At 41.0% G+C, this 19,932-nt stretch overlaps 1 protein-coding gene across 3 annotated transcripts in view; it reads left to right on the forward strand.

Moving 5' to 3' along the window:
• The first annotated feature begins 4,002 nt into the window (after positions 1 to 4,002).
• Positions 4,003 to 19,932, forward strand: part of arhgef4 (Rho guanine nucleotide exchange factor (GEF) 4) — a 137,411-nt gene continuing 121,481 nt past the window's right edge. For 2 of the 3 annotated variants that reach the window (XM_041065517.1, XM_041065518.1), the window contains exons 1-2: positions 4,003 to 4,270; positions 16,341 to 16,370. In XM_041065517.1, coding sequence (XP_040921451.1) covers positions 4,088 to 4,270; positions 16,341 to 16,370 — 213 coding nt within the window. In that variant the 5' untranslated portion in view covers positions 4,003 to 4,087. Of the gene's footprint in view, positions 4,271 to 9,551; positions 9,585 to 16,340; positions 16,371 to 19,932 lie in introns of those variants that run through there. The other variant, XM_041065519.1, reaches the window with a different exon arrangement.

A 19,932-nucleotide genomic window follows, 5' to 3' on the forward strand; every position in this document is an offset into this window, starting at 1 on the left:
ACCCATACTTCTTTTGTTGTGTTTGGACATGCACCATGCTGGCTACAACACCTTGAAAAACAAAACCTGTGTGTATTGCAGAAAATGAATAGAGGTCAGCTTTGTGTTGCACTGCATTCAAACGCCACCGTTCAAAAGCCAGTGTCATTGGGCCACAGAGGCCTAATGTTAATTCAGTTAAATATTCTGCTGCTATGGACCATGCTGTAGCATGAGTAACTCTCAAAATTTAACTAGCAACTAAAAACAAAAGGCTTTTATCAGTTTGCATTATTGATTGAATACCCGACCAACCATGGTCCATGCTATGTGTATATGTATCTACATATATATGTATCTGTAGAGTCAATTATTGAGTCAGTCATTATCAGATGGTGAAGTGATAAGTTATGTCATCATAAACCTCTCCTCTAAAAAGGATCACTTAAATACACTTAAAATGTCAAAATCTTCTCTTTTTCTCAGACTTCCTGTGTGGATAGCGTCGCTGATCCACGCTGCCAAATATCTCAGGAGTGACCGTGCTCGCAGGAAGAAGGTATACAGGCTTCTGCAGAGGAAACTGGTCAGTATTCATGTAATAAAATCAGATGTGTTACAGCCATTTATTTCTTCTGTCATATACAAGTTTTAACCTATATCTTTCAGATACTGATGCTAATTTCACATTAATAATAATAATAATGTTATTTATATAGCACTTTAAAAAAAAAGTTACACAATGCGTTACAAGATTCAAGAGTCTTTATTGTCATTATGAGAACATAACGAAATTAAAAGATCATATGGTTTGTTTTGGAGGACAATAACAATTTATTTGTTTCAGCGTTAAGTTTGGAGGACTTGTTGCTGGTGGCAGGGACTGCTCATTCACGGCCCGACTTTAGACTTAAAATTATAAATTTACAGATGGCTCATAGCAATCAGTCCAAAGTCTTTGCAGCACAGCAGAATTTCTCCCAATCCTTCTGATTACCACGCCCCACTACCGGTGGCCATGAGTTCAGGTGGTTCTACATGTGATCAGAATTCCTTCAGAAAACATTCATGTGAATACCTCCAATCATGTGGAGGTATTCCAGTCATGTCCAGCTGGTAAAGATTCCACTGGGTATATTCAGAACAAACTGGAGGAAGTATACGTTATTTTATCCCATCTGGGATGTATTATATATTGTATATTTTCCATCTGGCCTTGAATACCCTGGAAGAGCAGGAGAACTTGGCTGCTGAGAAGAATGTCCGGATTACTTTTCTTTCGCCATGACCCAGACCTGGAAAAGCAGCCGAGATCGGATGTATGGATGGATTAAAAAAAAAAAGCACTGATAAATGATTACTGGTGACTTTGAATGCTCAGGGGTTAGTCTTGCATATTCACAACTCTCCCCCTTTTTTCCTTTATCCTCGGCTCACTTTTATTCCAGTTGTTTCACAAGGTTGGGGTGAAGGAGGGGAATCTGTGTCAGCCCACCTATGTTTACCCCAAAGAGGTGAAAATGTTGGTACGCTCTGTCTTCCCGCAGGACATCTGTGACTACCCACACCCCTGCCATGATCAGGTGAGTGTGAGCCCTTTTCACAATATGTTTTGTCTCTGAAATCATCCTAGCTACATGTGGAGTGGACACTGGCTCTTTAACATTTCTCACCACTGACCTTAATAATATGTACCAAAGCCACTGTCAGGGGTATTTGCAAATCAAAAGGATGTATGGTAAAGTTAAGCAATTTTAAAGGAAATTCCAACCATAACACCTGAAATTTGACAGTTTGAACTTGATGTTATGCCTCTGTGCTGACAATTGCTGTAGCTGGAGACATCACATTTTCTGGTTGTCTGTCAGTTAGGCATACATCTCAGGAACACCTTGAGAGAACTTGGAAATTTGGCACAAACGTTCACTTGGACTCAAGAATGAACTGATTAGATTTCAATTTACAGCATAGGAATATTGATCAAATGGTCACCTTCTCCAGTTATTTTAATGGCTTGTCAGCAGGAAGGCAGGTTCAATAAGTGAATAAATGAACAATGAGGGATGGTAAAAAACTTTTATCTTTTTCCAGTCCAGTGGCCCACCAGTATGGCAAGATTTCTCCTGATGGTCCCAACTCAGTCCCACTATGAGTGTATGTGTGTGAGTGTGTATGTATGTACATGTGTGTGAGAGACAGAGAGGGAACCAGAGAGTAGGGCAAGGAGTGGCAGAGCGAATGAATGTGCTGCACACACCACTACAATGAAGCAATGGTGCCCAAACACTGCTTTATAGATCTTCTGTGAAGATGAGAAGTGCAAAAATATTCGAGATTCATTATGAAAGTGGCGTCTCCACAGTCTAGGTAATTAATAGGAAACACTCATCAGTTCGGTCTGTCTGTTTAAGGGATTACAACCATAAAAGTCTGTTTAGCTTCAGAGAGAGTTTTCACTGGATATATTCTTTAAAAATAAAGGTAATCTTTTTTTGCATTTCTATTCTGACATCTAATGGCACAAGACATTTTTTCCCTTATTATGGGGATCTCACTGTTTTCCCTTCACTTGATTCTGCTGTTTTCTGCTGCCACCACAATGCCTACTCAACTACAGTGACATAATTGTAATGTCCACTCCAAATTGGTCTTTAAGGAGTTATACACTCTGACTATAAGGCATCCGTTTCAAATTTAAGAGGTGGCCCCTCATTCAGCAGTGAAATTCCCCTGTAAAACTACCTCTTCTGAGAATACCAACTCACCCAACATGTACTTTCTCTCTCCATGTCCCTCCCCGTTTGTCTCTTCCTCCCTCTTATTAAAATAAATAAAAACTAAAGCTTTTATTTGTTGTGCATTTGTCAGTATATTTTGAGTATTTGAGCAGGATTATACATCATTGGTTCACTGATTTGGACCAATAAATATGAATGTAAAAAGTAGAGGCTCCTTTCCTCTGAAATGGTTGAAAAACCACTTTAAGAAACAATGAAAAAATCAATTTCTAGCAATCTAAATGAGCCACTTTATACAGTACATACTCAAAAATGAGCTGTTAGAAATGTGCTTTATTCTTTAAGCTTTGTTACATTCAGCCCTTGGTTAAAATGTAGTGATGTGTAACTGTGTTGTTTCAGGTGGTGCACGTCACTGCAGAGGATCTGCACAAAGTTAAAATCAGCTAAAGTGTGTGTCTCTTCATTTGCTTTATCCATGCTTGCATTGATGTAATAATGTACGACTTGCAGCTAGGACTAGTATGGAAAAATTAATTTTGTACTTTGGGAAGATTATTTCTAGGCAGTGTTAGACCTGATGTAGTGTCACTCAACATAAACAAAATCTATAAAATCTAAAAATAAATAAAATCTATTGTTGGCTGTTTTGTGTGCTACAGTATGCACTGATTGTTAAGTTCGATCTACTGTATATTTCAGTGTTGAATTTTCTCTTTTTTGTGTCAGTCCTAGTTAGTATCACTGTAATTGTTAGGAAATCATTTTAATTAAAAAGGTGGTTCATATTCTGGATGTAAGTGTCGGCTTAATGTTTTCAGTTTGCAATTTAATTAAAGTTTAAAATTCAGTTGTGGATGACAAAAGTTCAGTAATACTCTCTATTCATGTTGTTCATTAAGGCACATTGAGTGCGTTTCGTTATGCCTAGTGATGGCAGATTAACTTTGGAGCCTGAAATTTCTGTTGCTGATGAACTGTATTACATTACATTGAAACATGTATCTGTTATTAAGCCTACCCTACTGGTGTAGAAACACCTGTCTGTATAACGTAATACATTTCAACCGTAACACAAACCTCCAAAATGATGACACTTTTGAATCAACACCTATCTCAAACTGTTTCAACAAAAAACTGCTCACTACATGTAGTTTGCTTTTTTGAAAAAAGGTGGAGCTGTCATGTGTGATTCTGCCACCAGGGGGTGGTGTAAGGCAGCATTGACGTTATTGTGACATGAAGACGGTATACCAGCGATGCAAGCACAAGAAGCGGGGGCAGTGCTCCGACACAAGTCCGAGATACTTTTAGGTAAGCTGTGAAGTTTCTCTGAGCCACAGACAACCTTACAGCAGCGGGGAACAAAAATGGACAGCACGGATAGTAGCAGAGACTCGGCCGCAGAGAACAGCGGTTTGACCCGTAGAGGGGAGAGCGGAAGACGGTCGGAGCTGCTTATGTATCTTACCTGTCTACCGGAGAGATACCGGACAGCCAAGTTCAGCCTGGCGGCTTACCTGCTCTGCTGGGCTCTGTTCAGATGGTACCAGGTGAGAGTCCTTCTTTTCATGTTTGGCTGTGAAATTTAGAGCAGTCTCGAGACACGGCGAAGGCAAACAAACGAAGGCACAAATCTGGCATCAAAGTGTAACCTTAATTATCGGTTGGTGCGCAGACTTTATACAAGACCGTTTCTGAGGACATACCGTCGACCTGGGGATGTATAAACCATGGTGAAAAGTTTCATATCAGGCAAATGACGTTTTATAGAAAGAGTCCCCACACCGATTGATAACATTGCTTTCTGTATGTCGGAAATTAACCTGTAAAAGTTTTGGATGGAAGGAAGTAGGCTACTGCCTGGGGAGGTAGATGGCGAATTAAAAATGTAAAATGTTAATTCCCTGGTGACTGAAATGGCTGACTGATTTTTGAATCATGATTTAAGACGATTATGTTAAAAAAAAAAACTAAAACAAAAAACGTTTACTTTTTTTCAGCTGCAGAGAGTTATTTTTCATACATTTGAACTAGACTCAAATATACAGTCATGGAAAAAAGTATTAGACCACCCTTGTTTTCTTCAATTTCTTGGTCATTTTAATGCCTGGTACACCTAAGGGTACATTTGTTTGGAAAAATACAATGATAACAAATATAGCTCATGAGAGTTTAATTTAAGAACTGATATCTAGCCATTTTCCATGGTTTTCTTGATTATAACCAAAACACTTAAATTCTTACATCAATAGCTATGGCATTGTACTGCCAAAAACAGTGCTTTTAGGCATTCCATGCTTTCTTTTCTGTCTGTTTTAGTCACATGATACACACAGGAGTTAGTACTTGATTGCATAACCTTTGTTTTTGATGACTGCAGCCATGCGTCTTGGCATGCTCTCCACCAGCTTCTGACATTGTTCTGCTGTCACAGCAGCCCATTCCTGTTGCACAAATTCAAACAAATTTGCTTTGTTTTTGGGCTTGTGATTCTCCATTTTGAGTTTGATGATTTTCCACAGGTTTTCAATTGGATTTAGATCTGGTGACTGAGCAGGCCAAGGCATGGTTTTAATGTTCTGGTTCTCCATCCAGACTTTAACTGACCTTGCCGTGTGGCAAGGAGCATTGTCTTGTTGGAAAATCCAGTCATTTGAGGCAGGAAAGAGTTTTCCAGCTGATGGAAGAAGACTCTTCTCAAGAGTAGCCCTGTACGTGACCTGGTTCATTCGCCCTTCACACAATTGTATTTGCCCTGTTCCACCCATACTGAAACAACCCCAGATCATCACTGATCCACCCCCATGTTTTACTGTAGGGGCAAGACAGTCTGGTTTGTAGGCTTCTCCAAGCTTCCTCCTAACCAGTAAGTTGGCTGGAGTGGGCATCAGCTCAAAATTGGATTCAACACTGAAGAGAACCTTAGCCCAATCATCAACAGTCCAATCCTTGTGATCCCCAGCAAAGCGTAAGTGGGCCTTCCTCTGCCTTTCGTTGATGAAGGGCTTCTTCCGTGCCCTGACTAGACCAGCTTCAAGAAGTTGGTTTCGAACTGTCCTTGCCGAACAAGTCACATTTCTCGACAGTGCCCACTCATTTTTAAGGTCCATGGAAGTCTGATGGGGATTCCTGTCACAGGAACGGATGAGTGCACTGTCATCTCGTGGGGTAGAAAACGTTTCCTGCCTTGACCAGCTAGCAATTTGGTAATACCATGTTCGGCTTGTTTTTTCTTGGTGTAATGAACGGCTGTCTTGGAGATCTTCAGTTTTTTGGCTACCTCACTCATGTCTCTCACTCATGCCAATTTCCAGCAGTGCCAAGATGGCTACCTTTGTGGCTTCATATAATTCTTTTGTTTTAGGCATTATGTGAGAGCTGACAACTCCTGAGTTGTGCTACTTCTTGAATGTAAGAAACCACTCTCGGCCTTTGCATGTGCAGTGCTGCTTATGACATGAAATGGCCTTTTATATACCCTGGGAATACAATTAAGCTTAAGCATGTCAAATAGGAGATAAAGTACTATGTAAACAGCTGCATTTTTTGTTGTGTTCATTGTATTCTTCAGGTAATATACCTTTAGAGGTACCAGGCATTAAAATGAACAAGAAATTGAAGAAAACAAGGGTGGTCTAATAATTTTTTCCATGACTGTATATCTAATATCTTTAAGTTAGAGGAGCTGGGCAGTAATTGAATATTAGATATGTCAGTGGTATAATATCATACTGTGTTACTTTCCAAATTAAGTATTTAAAGGAAACTTGAATTAAAATCAAGCAAAATTATAAAGTTTTACGTCATATTGTGGAAAACACTGTATCAATATTGCAAAATTGATGACAACTGTATTGCCCATTGCTCCTCTGTGGCTACAGTAAGGTCAAACCTTCAGCTGTGTCTTCAGTTCAGTTGTGGACTGTTTGGTACCAACACAATAATAAATTATCGACCAAAGATCTTTTATTTGATTATTGATACCACCTAAGACACAAACATGTCACCAAACAACAAAACAAATACTACAGTATATCAGACATAACTAATATGTAGCCCCAGTGCAAGCACTGGCTAACTCTTATGTTCAGTGTTGAGTGTACACTGTTTGAAAACATGCCTCAAGCGTTTGACCAACAGTCTCTGAACAGATATGTAGCAGTCCAGCTTTAAGCTGAACAGAGAAGCGACTACTCCATGTTCAGATTCCATACTGAATAAGACTGTATTATAGTTAGAATCTCTATGTTTGCTAATCTGTATTCTAAGGAAGTAATAATTTTGTTGCACCTTACTCAAGATAAAACACACATGAAATCAATAAATTCTCTCAGCTGTACGAAAGTTCCAGTAACAGCTATCAAATGATTAAACCCCCCCCCCTCAATGTCAGCAGACTGACATGCTGCTGGATCACTCTCCTTGACTTGCTGACACTGTCTGAAATTGGCCTGATTGGCAAAAACATACTGCATACTACTCATTGTTGTACCTTTATGACTATTTTATGATCACCATAAAAACACAATTTTTGCACATAAATACAAACTAAACGTTTATTGAAATATGCGTTTGTATGAATTTTATCCTGCTAATGACAAAGCACATAAACATTTAGGGAAATTTGCTCCGGAAATGCAACAAATACCAAAATACATACAAACAGGGAACACACATGCTACACGCAAAATGCTACAAAGCCAATTTGCTGTGTTGGAAGTGCTCCAGGACACCAAGTAAGAATAGTGAGTCAGGGGGACGTCAATCAGGATCCCCAGAGCACTATAGATGAAAAAGTTATGACGGTGAGGCGTTGAAAACTTATTGGACACATCACATGACTCATGTAACATTCCAAGCGGGTGATTCAGATCCGTTCAGATCAACTGGATTTACCAGCAATTAGTTACTTTTAATGATTTGTACAGCATTGCAAACCAATTCTGAGTATTGTAAATCAATGGTTGATGTTGAAATATTGACTTGTAGTATCAAATATCTGTAGTATTGAATCAATATTTATGGAAGAAATAGATTAGTGTGAAACATTACCTTAAGCTATGACAGGCTTCTGTGATAGATGTTGCACATTTTTGTAATCTTAATACCAATATTAATATTGTCATGTCATTATCTGCTGCTTATCTGGGTCCAGGCCCAGGTCACGGGGGCAACAGCCGCCCAGTCCACAATGCACCAAAGTCCTATGACACCTCCCACGAGTGGTGAGCCCATGGGAGGTGGTGCCACCCGGAGTGGGGTTCAAACCCACAACCCTGAGAGGTTGAGTCTCATGCTCTACCAACTGAGCTAACCAGGCGACCAATATTAATTGATTCATCCATTCATCCATTTAATTAGCTATACCCTAATATAGATATAGCCTACATAAAAGACCCATATTCATTCGTCCATTGTTACAGGAGTATACAGACAGAAATGCGAATCAAAATTAAATAAAATATAGTTTATTGCCTGTGGATATAATTCTGTTTATCTCTACAGATTTTTTACCAGGTTCAATACCTTTTACACATTTGGAGAATGGTCACCTCAGTTAAAAATTGGCACAGTGTTTGGGCCAAAATACTAATCCTGTTGGTGAAGTAACATTCAGCTCTGGTCTGTTTTCAAATACATTAGCTGGTGAAGTCTGTTAATGTGTTAACTTGATGAATGGTTATACCCTCAACTGCTGTAAAACATATTTACAATTATTTTAGTGTCCATATCTGACAACAGAACTATGTTAAATGTCAAGTCTGTTTTATTTATTTGGTGCCAAAAAATTTTAGAAGTTATGTAGGGACACTTTTCATAAATGTAGTAGGTTCAGACCGTACTGTTTACAATATTAGTTACAGAGACCCAACATTTCCCTACAAGTAAGCACTTGGTGACAGTGGCAAGGAAAGACTCCCTTTTTAACAGAAAGACACCTCTAGGAGATCGGGGCAGTGGGTGGGTGGGTAGCCATTGACAGTTTAGCGAGAGAGAGAGGGAGAGGAGAGCATTTGCAGATGAACCAGTAAATATACTTGGTCTGCACTCTATGATATCATACGAAGCCGACCAACGGGAAAATGACAAGCTGCTTGTGCAAAATTAAGGAAATGTATAACGTCTGATTGGTTTCTGTTCTCTGCCTTAGTTACCATGTTGCTAAGATGCAAAACAGAAACACAAAACTCACACAAAATGCAAATTGACACAAACTTCTGGAGGTAGTTTGCGTACTGCAGTGGCCCACCCACAACTCAAAAATGATTAGTTTGTTCCCTGAACTCTGATTGAATATCAATCCCTCCAGATAAGAACCTTGAAAAGATTAGCTGTTAAAATCTTTTTCAAGTGTTTGAAATAGTTGACCCGACAGACAAGTATGGAGCAGCATGTATGAGTTTCAGATTGAATGATTATGTTTATGCATGAGATCATTTGCTGACTGTTGGGCTTTTCAGAAGAGGAACCTGTTTAGAGCAGGTGAGTTGCAACATGACAAACCTGTTTTTGAGGCCAAATCAGTGTACTAGAGTGTGGTGAACTTCGCACAGCATTTACAGTGTGTCTGTTGTCATGGCTACATGACCCTTGTATAAAACACGATATAATCAATTGCGTAAGTATTCATCCCTTTTACTGTGATGTAACACATCATCACTGGTGCAGCCAGTACTACAAACCTATACAAACTGCACAAACTCGATTGGAATTGGCTAATCCTGACACCAGTTCTTGTAGAGGCTCATTTCCCTCGACACCTCCAGTACATGCAGGCTCATATGTCATGGATATCCGAAGAATACCAGAGAGACCACCTGGGAGCTTTGGGGCTCGCCAGATTCATTCATGTACCAGAGGCAGGTAGTAGAGTCAGCGCTTGTTAACCTATTAGCCTGTGGATAATATTCCTGATTCCTAATGGGACTCACTGTTGCAGTTAAGTTATATCTAATGTAATATCTAAATGTACAGTGGGGCAAAAAAGTATTTAGCCAGCCACCAATTGTGCAAGTTCTCTCGCTTAAAATGATGACAGAGGTCTGTAATTTTCATCATAGGTACACCTCAACTTTGAGAGACAGAATGTGGAAAAAAAATCACGTAGGATTTTTAAAGAATTTATTTATAAATTCCTGCGTAAAATAAGTATTTGGTCAATAACAAAAGTTCAACCTAATACTTTGTAATATAACCTTTGTTTTCAATGACAGAGGTCAAACGTTTCCTGTATGTCCTCACCAGGTTTACACACACTGTAGCTGGTATTTTGGCCCATTCCATGCAGATCTCCTCTAGAGCAGTGATGTTTTGGGGCTGTCGCTGGGCAACACGGACTTTCAACTCCCTCCACAGATTTTCCATTGGGTTGAGGTCTAGAGACTGGCTAGGCCACTCCAGGACCTTGAAATGCTTCTTACGGAGCCACTCCTTCGTTACCTGGGCAGTGTGTTTGGGATCATTGCCATGCTGGAAGACACAGCCACGTCTTATCTTCAGTGCTCTTGCTGATGGAAGGAGGTTTTTCCTCAAAATCTCACGATACATGGCCCCATTCATTCTTTCCTTAACACGGATCAGTCGTCCTGTTCCCTTTGCAGAAAAACAGCTCCAAAGCATGATGTTTCCACCCCCATGCTTCACAGTGGGTATGGTGTTCTTGGGACGCAACTCAGAGTTGAGTTTTTACCAAAAATTCTATTTTGGTCTCATCTGACCACATGACATTCTCCCAATCCTCCTCTGGATCATCCACATGGTCACGGGCAAACTTTAGACAGGCCTGGACATGTGCTGGCTTAAGCAGGGGGACACGTCTGACACTGCAGGATTTGATTCCCTGTCGGCGTAGTGTGTTACTGATGGTAACCTTTGTTGCTTTGGTCCCAGCTCTCTGCAGGTCATTCACCAGGTCCCCCCGTGTAGTTCTTGGATTTTTGCTCACCGTTCTCATGATCAGTTTGACCCCACGGGATGAGATCTTGCATGGAGCCCCAGATAGAGGGAGATTATCACTGACCTTGTATGTCTTCCATTTTCTAATAATTGCTCCCACAGTTGGGGAGCCTTGCCTTTGGTCTTGGCCATGGTGGAGTTTGGAGTCTGACTGTTTGAGGCTGTGGTCAGGTGTCTTTTATACAGATAACGAGTTCAAACAAGTGCCATTAATACAGGTAACGAGTGGAGGACAGAAGAGCTTCTTAAAGAAGAAGTTACAGGTTTGTGAGAGCCAGAAATCTTGCTTGTTTGTAGGTGACCAAATAATTATTTTACGCAGGAATTTATAAATAAATTCTTTAAAAATCCTACAATGTGATTTCCTGGATTTTTTTTCCACATTCTGTCTCTCACAGTCGAAGTGTACCTATGATGAAAATTACAGACCTCTGTCATCATTTTAAGTGGGAGAACTTGCACAATCGGTGGCTGACTAAATACTTTTTTGCCCCACTGTATGTCTTTTGGGGTTTCAAGGGCTAAGTAACATTGACACCTATGATGTATAGACTAATATGTCCGTAGTTCCGGGAGGGTTCAGAGGGGGGATGTGGGTGAGGGTCTAGAGTTCGTGTGTGCGGGGGTCCTCAGGGGTAGGGACGGCAGGACAGGGAGAGAGTTCAGCATCTTGACAGCTTGGTGGGCAAAGCTGTCTCTCAGTCTGCTGGTTCTGGCCCGGAGACTCTTCAGTCTCCTTCCGGATGGCAGCAGACTGAAGAAGCTGTTGGACGGGTGGGTGGGATCACCTGCTATGCAGTGGGCTTTGCGGATGATACGAGTGTGGTAGATGTCCTGGAGGGAGGGGAGAGAGACACCCACGGCCCTCTCAGCTGCTCTCACTACCCGATGTAGCTTTTTGCGGCAGGATACAGTGCAGGTGCCATACCACACAGTGATGCAGCTGGTCAGGATGCTCTCTATGGTGCCCCTGTAGAAACTGCACATGATGGGGGCTGGGGCTCTGGCTCTCCTCAGTTTACGGAGGAAGTAGAGTCGCTGTTGGGCTTTGCTGGTCAGTGATGCAGTGTTTTTTGACCAGGGGAGGTCTTCTGAGATGTGCACACCCAGGAACTTGGTGCTGCTCACTCTCTCCACAACAGCACTGTTGATGGTTAGTGGAGTGTGCTGGGCGTGCGCTCTCCTGAAGTCTATGATGATCTCCTTCGTCTTCTCCACGTTCAGGGAGAGTTTGTTGACACTGCACCACTCGGCCAGGCAGTTCACCTCACTCCTGTAGTATGTCTCATCGTTGTTGTTGATGTGACCTACCACAGTTGTGTCATCCGCAAACTTGATGAAGAGATTGGAGCTGTGTGACGGTGTGCAGTCGTGGGTCAGCAGGGTGAAGAGGAGGGGGCTCAGCACACATCCTTGGGGGGCCCCCGTGTTCAGTGTGATGGTGCTGGAAATGTTGCTGCCGACCCGTACTGCCTGTGGTCTTCCTGTCAGGAAGTCCAGCAGCCAGTTGCACATCGAGGTGTTGATCCCCAGTTGGTCCAGTTTGTGAATCAGTTGCTGATTGATGATTGTGTTGAATGCTGAACTGAAGTCTATAAACAGCATTCTGACATATGAGTTTTTAGTGTCCAGGTGTGTGAGGGCTGAGTGGAGGGCTGTTGAGATTGCATCATCAGTCGAGCGGTTGAACCGATATGCAAACTGAAAAGGGTCCGGGGTGGGGGGGGGGGGTGACTTGATGTGATGCATGACTAACTGTTCGAAGCACTTCATTAGGATGGAGGTGAGTGCAACAGGACGATAGTCATTGAAGCAGGAGGGAGATGTCTTCTTCAGCACAGAAATGATGGTGGAGGCTTTGAGGCACGTGGGGACAACAGCCTGGCTCAGTGATGTGTTAAAGATGTCTGTAAAGACATCTGTGAGTTCTGCAGCACAGTCTCTCAATACTCGACCAGGGATGTTGTCAGGACCCGGGGCTTTGCGTGCATTGACCCTACTGAGGGATCTCCTCACACTGAATTCGTTCAGCTCATTCAGCAGAGAGGTGGAGCTGTCGGTGGTCTGCGGTGTGGGCTTGTAGTCCGTGATGGACTGTATCCCCTGCCACAGACTCTGGGTGTCTCTGCTGTCATTGAAGCGCTGCGCGATCTTGCTGGAATACTGCCTCTTAGCCTCTCTGATGCCATGTGACAGGTTTGCCTTTGCTGTCCTTAGGCCCACCTCGTCCCCAGCTCTGAAGGCAGCATTCCTCACCCTCAGGAGCCTGTAGGCCTCACCCGCGAGCCATGGCTTCTGATTGGCCCGAACAGTGATGGTCTTGGTGTCTGTGACATCATCAGTGCACTTAGAGATGTAGGCAGTGACGGTCTCTGTGTATTCTTGTAGGTCTGTGGAGTTGTTTGCTGGAAGCGATTTACATATGCAGCTGTTTTTTCATAGTGATTATTTATTTGTATCATCTCTTTTTCAGGGTGGGTCCCCATGCATTCATGTACAAGCATTCAATGGTTACCTTCATTGGCATAGTAGGAGAAAGAGATGCAAGCCTGTGTAAAACATTTCAAGGCAGGATGTATGGCAGTGGTTTCAATTGTATATACTCATTTTCCTTCAGCAAGAGTGACATTGCCATTTTGATGGTTTTAAGTGCCCAACATTTAACAAGCTTTAATTGCAATTTTAGTAACCAAGTGCAAATACAGAGATGGGAATGAGGGGAATCTTACGTGTATACTTATCTTGAGGAGATAAGGACTGAATTAGCTAGTTGCAATATGTATTTAAGAATCAGTGATGTGTTTTCATGGCACTTGAAATGCTGACTTCATGATGTTTGACTCTTCAGTGCATCATGAAAGTATTTCACGACTCAGTGCTCATTGACCTGGCAAAACCATTATCAAGCTTAATAAGACAAGGGTGTGTCAGGAAAAGGGCAGATCCTCAAAGTGAAAAATGTCCATGGGCCTGGCTCATGTTCTTGTGTTTGCAATGCTGATTGCAGGGACAAGCAAAGTCATGTCTTGAATCTGCCTGCAGGCTCTCTCTGCTTAGCAGCTACAGAGGTATAGCAGCTCACATCCAGCCAGACTGATCCACTTCCTCTATGCACTGTTGGATTCCAAGTTTCAGTTCATGAACGTCTGCAGACATGAAGCCTGTACACTTGTCTTCACTGACATTTCAGAAATGGTCTTTTAGTGGTAGTTGAAAAGCTTGTGCTCTTGATTAAATTGAGGGTTTGTCTCTTTTTCTTTTTTACACCTTGTAGAACAATGAAATTGTCATCATGCTCCAAAGGAAGTGTTTGTCCAACTGTCAATTAGTGTCTAAAATCATCTTCACACCCTTATCTGATGTTGGAATTAAGGACATGCATGTGACAATTTTTGTAACTTATTTAAACTGCTCACATGCAGTGATGTGGAGGTGAGAAACTAGACAGAATTTGATCTTCTCTTTTTTAGTTCTTCACATAGCTGCTATAACTGTATTTCTTTAATTCAACAAGATGCATGACTTCAAATAAAAGTGTGCTTTCTTATCCTCAGTTGAATTATTATCACATCTTGCACCGCAGATAGCAAACTTTATGCCCTGCCTTTAAGTGTGGCCCCTCCGAACAGATACACTTTTGCATTCAGATGTATTTGGATGATATGTATGAGATTTTGTGTTTAGCATACCTCTCCTCTTTAGAATAGAGCACATTATTGGAAGTCAGTTTTACAGTTGTGAAGTTTATTTTCATAGTAACAAACTGAACCATGATTTACAAAATCCAAATTACACTTCAATTAACTTGCAAACCACCGACACGTAAATCACAGATTTAACCCTGGGGACCCTGCCAGGAGCTACTGCTGTCTAGAACACAGCTCCCAGGGTCAGAAGGACACACCAACCCCTCCCCAACTGAGAAGAGATCAGGGGTATGCCAGAGGAACTATATGTCCCAGCTTGCTTAAGGATTTTTCATGTGCCCATTGTTAGGGAGAGGGCCAGTTGGGGTACCACAGTAACCCAGACCTAGATAAACAGTATAATATGGATGTATGGATAGACAGATTGTTTTTTTCAACAACTTCTCTACAGCAAAACCTTTTAAATTGACAAGAAATGATCAAAATGCCAATTTGGGTCAGTATACCTGGTTGGTTTAGCTGACAGCTAACTGATTGAGTTTTACTGTCAGTGGTTTGTAAGTTAATTGAGTGTAGTGTTTTTGTTTTTTTTTAAAAATTAATTTCTTAGTTTACGTACTGTAATGTACTGGAAAGCGTGTGGTGGCGCAAACATTTTGCTGCGGCCCGGAGGCTATACTCCTTAACGAAATTTCGCCTGTACTTCTGTGCAAGTGACAATAAAGTTCCTATCCTATCCTAATGTTAGAAAATATAACAAATGGCCACCATAGTTCAGTAGAGCCCAGTGATTTAACTTGGTATATTTTTTGTGAAGTATTGTACAAACTGAAAATTGCACTGACTGAATACAAGAAATAGACTTCTGCTGTCTGTGAACACCAGACCAGAACCACTCACACCAGGGTCAAAGGTCACCAGACCCCAGAGACCATCTTTCAACAGAGATATCCATAAACAGCCTCCTTTTGTCATTTGACCTAATGTTCCATGTATTCAGTCTGATTCTTCTTCTCTGTCTGGTCTAAAGTCAAATGTGGGTTGTGTTTGTTGCCCTTTTTGTAGTAGTGACAAAATGACAAAAATTAAGAGCAAAATTGTAACACTGCGTTGAGTTATAATGTCATTTTCCTAAAATGACTTAAATATGGGATTGATTTAATCTCAGTGAGCTTTTTCCTGTTGATCTGAGTATTGAATGGCTCTTCTCCTTGTTCCTTTTCTGTTCGTTATATCATAGCCTTTAAAACTGTGCCAGCAGTAACAGCATGGCTCAGTGTGGGCAGTGGGCACCAGTTTGAACTGATGCCTCATACAAACATGACCAAGTGATACTGTAGTATTTGAGCAATCATTCCCTGTGACCACCCTCACTTCAACACATCATATGGTGTTGTGTTCATTTTATTTTGTCAAGCAGCTGTAAGTCTTCTTTATGTGGAATCCTGTTTTCTATGCTCATCAAAGCACTGCTGACAGACCATATGTTACGACTGCTGCATCTTAAAGAAGTGTGGTGGTTTATATACAGTTTGTAAAGACACCAATGAGCCTTTTTATGAGGTTACACTGCTTCTTCAGCCGCTGTTGAAACTTCATACTGAGACTGGAGTTTATGACATTGTCACCACATGTTTTCAAAGCATCTGTGATACAAAGAGGTTGCACAGCAACTTATTTGAAGGAAAGTTATTTACTGCTAAAACCTGTGTGTGTGTAGGAAATTAAGCAGCCCTGTAGGCTTGAAAGATGGCTCTGAAAATGTTGTACCTGGCTCCTTCTAGTAGGGCAGGAACTTTAGACAGGAAGTGGTTTGCAAAGTCTTAATGGATGGTTTGATGCTTTTATATTTGCTGTCAGGTCACCATTGGAATTCACTGTAACTGCTGTAATTCCAAACTGACTAAAGCATCTGAAATTCAATACATCAGTCAGTTGTTCCTTAAAAGATAAATCCTATAAATGTTCAACATAAATGTTGTGTTAATCAGTGTTACTTTTCTCTTTCTGTCCTCAGAAACTCAGATGCCAGTCTGCTCCTCTACAGGTAAGGAGGCAATAGAAATTTCATCTTTTTAACTTGTTTCCTTTTTGACAAGTGGTCTAAAAGGTGATGCTTTTTCAGTCATTGCAGCATTACAAGGGTAAGTGGGACAAATACCTTGGGGTGCAGATCGAGGGTCCTAAAACCCATCTGTATGTAGGTACATAAAAAAGAAAAAAATCCCTGATCCCTGGCCTTGATATAACAGTGTTTACACATGGGTATGTTATTGCCCATTTTAGGCTGAGTTTAACCTCACTGACCCATGCTATTGTGGTCCTGCTTGGGAGCAGGGCTGACCGGGGCCAACCTGAGATTGTTTCCTCCCCTAAACCAAAGATGTGTCTTGTGCTAAACTCAGCATGTGTGTTTTTGACTAGAGAGAAAGGTCTGTTTTTAGGCATCCGTGTTCACCTCTTAGGACGTCTGCAACTTGTAACTGGATCACTGTAGGTTGAGTTTTAATTTCACTCTTATGTTCCTATTTGTACCTTTATTTATCAGCCTCACTGTTTATATATATATTCAGTATATATAAAGTGGTCTTCTATGTAAACACCCAACCTCCTCCTAATGCTGACTTTGTTGCTCTATGTACTGCATCAGCTAACTTCCCCCTTCGCTCCCGTCATAATTACTATGTCATTATTATTTGAGGTCACCTTCCAATAAATCCTTAATATGGGTTGCAATAACGACCTATGGGGATGTTTTCTACTGGTGGACAGTCTCAAATATCACCCTTACCTTTGGAAAGACATTGAAGAAAAAGCATTAGATTCCTAGGGTTATCACAGTGTCTTTCCGGACAGTAGTTTTAAAGAGTTCCAAGTTAATGATCAGGGTACAGGATCACAAGTATTTTTTTTATTTTCAGTGTTTTCCTTGTAAAAATTGCATAGAGGACTTTAATGGAGCTTCATATGGACTCAACCTTCTGGTGTCTTCTGGTGTTCTACTATCAGGTATTGGAAAATGTCATTTAGCTCAGTACCAAATTTCGATACCTAATGGGTTAATCTCGTCAACGTTAGTGAGCCAATAAGCTTGCAGCATGTTTGACGTGCCAAGCTCAAAAGTGCTGGTGATTGGCTGTGTCCAGTCATCCAGGAAAAACACTAGTATACACCACGCCCACAAAGCCACGCTCTAGGTCTTTTCCACATTTTATACGGATTGCGGTCGGAAGAATTCGCGCAACGCGACAGCTTTGCTTGAGCTATGTAGCTCACGCTGTGGCGAAGCTGTCAGCTACGTTTGAGCTACATAGCTCACTCGAAGCTGTTGTGCTGCACGCATTCTTCCGACTGCAATCTGTGTAAATCCGTAGAAAATGTGGAAAAGATCTAGAGCGTGGCTCCATTTTAGAAGCATCGATGCTAACAGTGCATAATGCAAAATATGTACAGGCACTTTGCTTTCTGACTTTCTGACAAGTTATCTCTGTATGTAAGCAAAATCCACACCCTCAGAACGTACATTTTCTGCTGCTGGGGACACTATTAGCATGGAGCGAGCTTGTCTGACATCTGAAAAAGCAGACATGCTGATTTTTCTAAAGAAGAATTGCTGAGTGATAAAATGGAATGCTGCAGTAAGCCTAATACTGACTTGAAACTGTTAATTTTGCACTGAAAACTATTTGCACTGGTTCATTGTGTTGGTTACATTTATTACGCTGTACTTTTTTCACTGTTTACTTTGCACGTTTTCCATGCATGTATGAATGAAAAAGTGCAGAAACTCAAAAGTTATGTGTAATGTAGATTTTCCAGAATAGATTTTTAAAAAATTTGGTGTTGAAAAAGGTATCGTTCAGGAATCGTTATCAAAGGCAAGGTAGAATACATGCACTTCAGGACATGGCAGTGGAATAGTGATGTCCTGAAGCCTGTTTGGTGCCTTTGGGCCATGAAAAATATCAGTTTGAATACAAATACTCAGGAGAGACTATTTTTTAATTATCAAGCCTTCTGTTCAGACTGTTGTGCAACAATTTATTTTAAACCATCTATCTATATGATTATCACCAGTAGCTCAGTAATAAAATGCTCAAATTATAAATAAAATTACTTTTGGCTTGCAATTTGCTGTGCGCATTTGAACTTGTAGCAAGTGAAAAAAAGCTTAAACTTAAGCTCTACTGCAGGACATTGGTCACTGGGAAGGGACATGGAGACTGATTGGTTGTGCTGGAGGTCTGCACCCTTCTGAGTTCCTTGTCTTAAGCTTCAAATTTATCAAAATCTTTGATAGATGAATTGACCCATTCAGCAGTCACAGCTAAGCATGTTCAGACCAACATTAACTGCATCAAAGAATGCAGCCTACTCCTTAATTTTAATGAGTCCACTGGATTAGCACAGTTAAACTTAGTTCAACTTTTGCCTCAATCCAATGTTATGTCCTTTAGCGTATCAGAAATCTGCACATAATCTCAGTGTTCTGTAGATTATTTTGTGTTGTGAATGGTGTATTCAACTCTTTACCTTGTGATTGTCACTACAGAGGATAAAATAATTGTGACTGTGATAACTTTTATAAAATCCTGTCTCATAATATAAAATCTCTGAGCAGTGGTTTGGTATCTGACAAGTCTTAACTTATTGATATGTTACCCAAATTAGACTGTCAGCTTAACTTCAGTTACATGGATCTTTGCATCCAGGTTGCAGTTGCCTTTCTCCAGTAAGCTGTTTTACTAAGCCACATACACCAAAAACCTGTTTCGATTGGATCCAAAATAAGGCTCGGGGTAGGGGACTCTCTACAGTAACTGCATTACCTAAGTGCATGTAAGCGCACTGATTGTCTCGTTGTTGCATGAAACAACACATTCTTACTAATACAGAGGTTCTGTTTTCGGTCTAAACATCTTGGCTCCTGAGTGCCTAAAGTTGTGCTATACACTGCAAACTACGAGGCCACTTAGAAGATAATAAAAAAATGTTTCTGTTGAATCTGTATCAGTGAAACTTCGTATCCTGATTGTGTGAACTATGCTGAGGATTTACCTCGAATTTGTCAGCTTCAGCAGGTGCCTACCTCTTAAATTCCACACTAACAGCCTGTGAGCAGAATAATAAATTGCAGACCTTGGTGTCAGGTTCTAAAACTAACCATCACAGAGTAAGAGGATTTGAGGCTTTATTGGAGCCTCTGTTCACTTTTTACCTGCTTTAATGTTTTTGGGATCATTGCTAATGCCCTTTTTATATGAGTTTCAAAGGGTCACATGACTCCAACTACTGACCGAGTAGTTGAAACCATATGGCACAAGAGGCTTCTTATGTTGTTGTGGTGCTTTGGTTTTAGTTATCGTATCCTGTTTCAGAAGAGGACATAATTATTCCGTGCTGTGACCTAACTCTTCAAGAAGAACCCAGAAAGCCAAGTTTTATTTCATATCACAGGACTCAAAGTGCTGTAGAGTCAAGTAGAATTGGCTTCACAAGCCCTTAAAATCCCTTTATGTTGTTGAGGCACCTTAACTCTGCAGCACAAGAGAGTGAAATCAGACCCCCCCCCAACCCCTTGTGACCCCCACATGAACCTGGATATCCCA

Source organism: Toxotes jaculatrix, chromosome 20, assembly GCF_017976425.1.
Source record: "Toxotes jaculatrix isolate fToxJac2 chromosome 20, fToxJac2.pri, whole genome shotgun sequence".
Classification (NCBI taxonomy): domain Eukaryota; kingdom Metazoa; phylum Chordata; class Actinopteri; family Toxotidae; genus Toxotes; species Toxotes jaculatrix.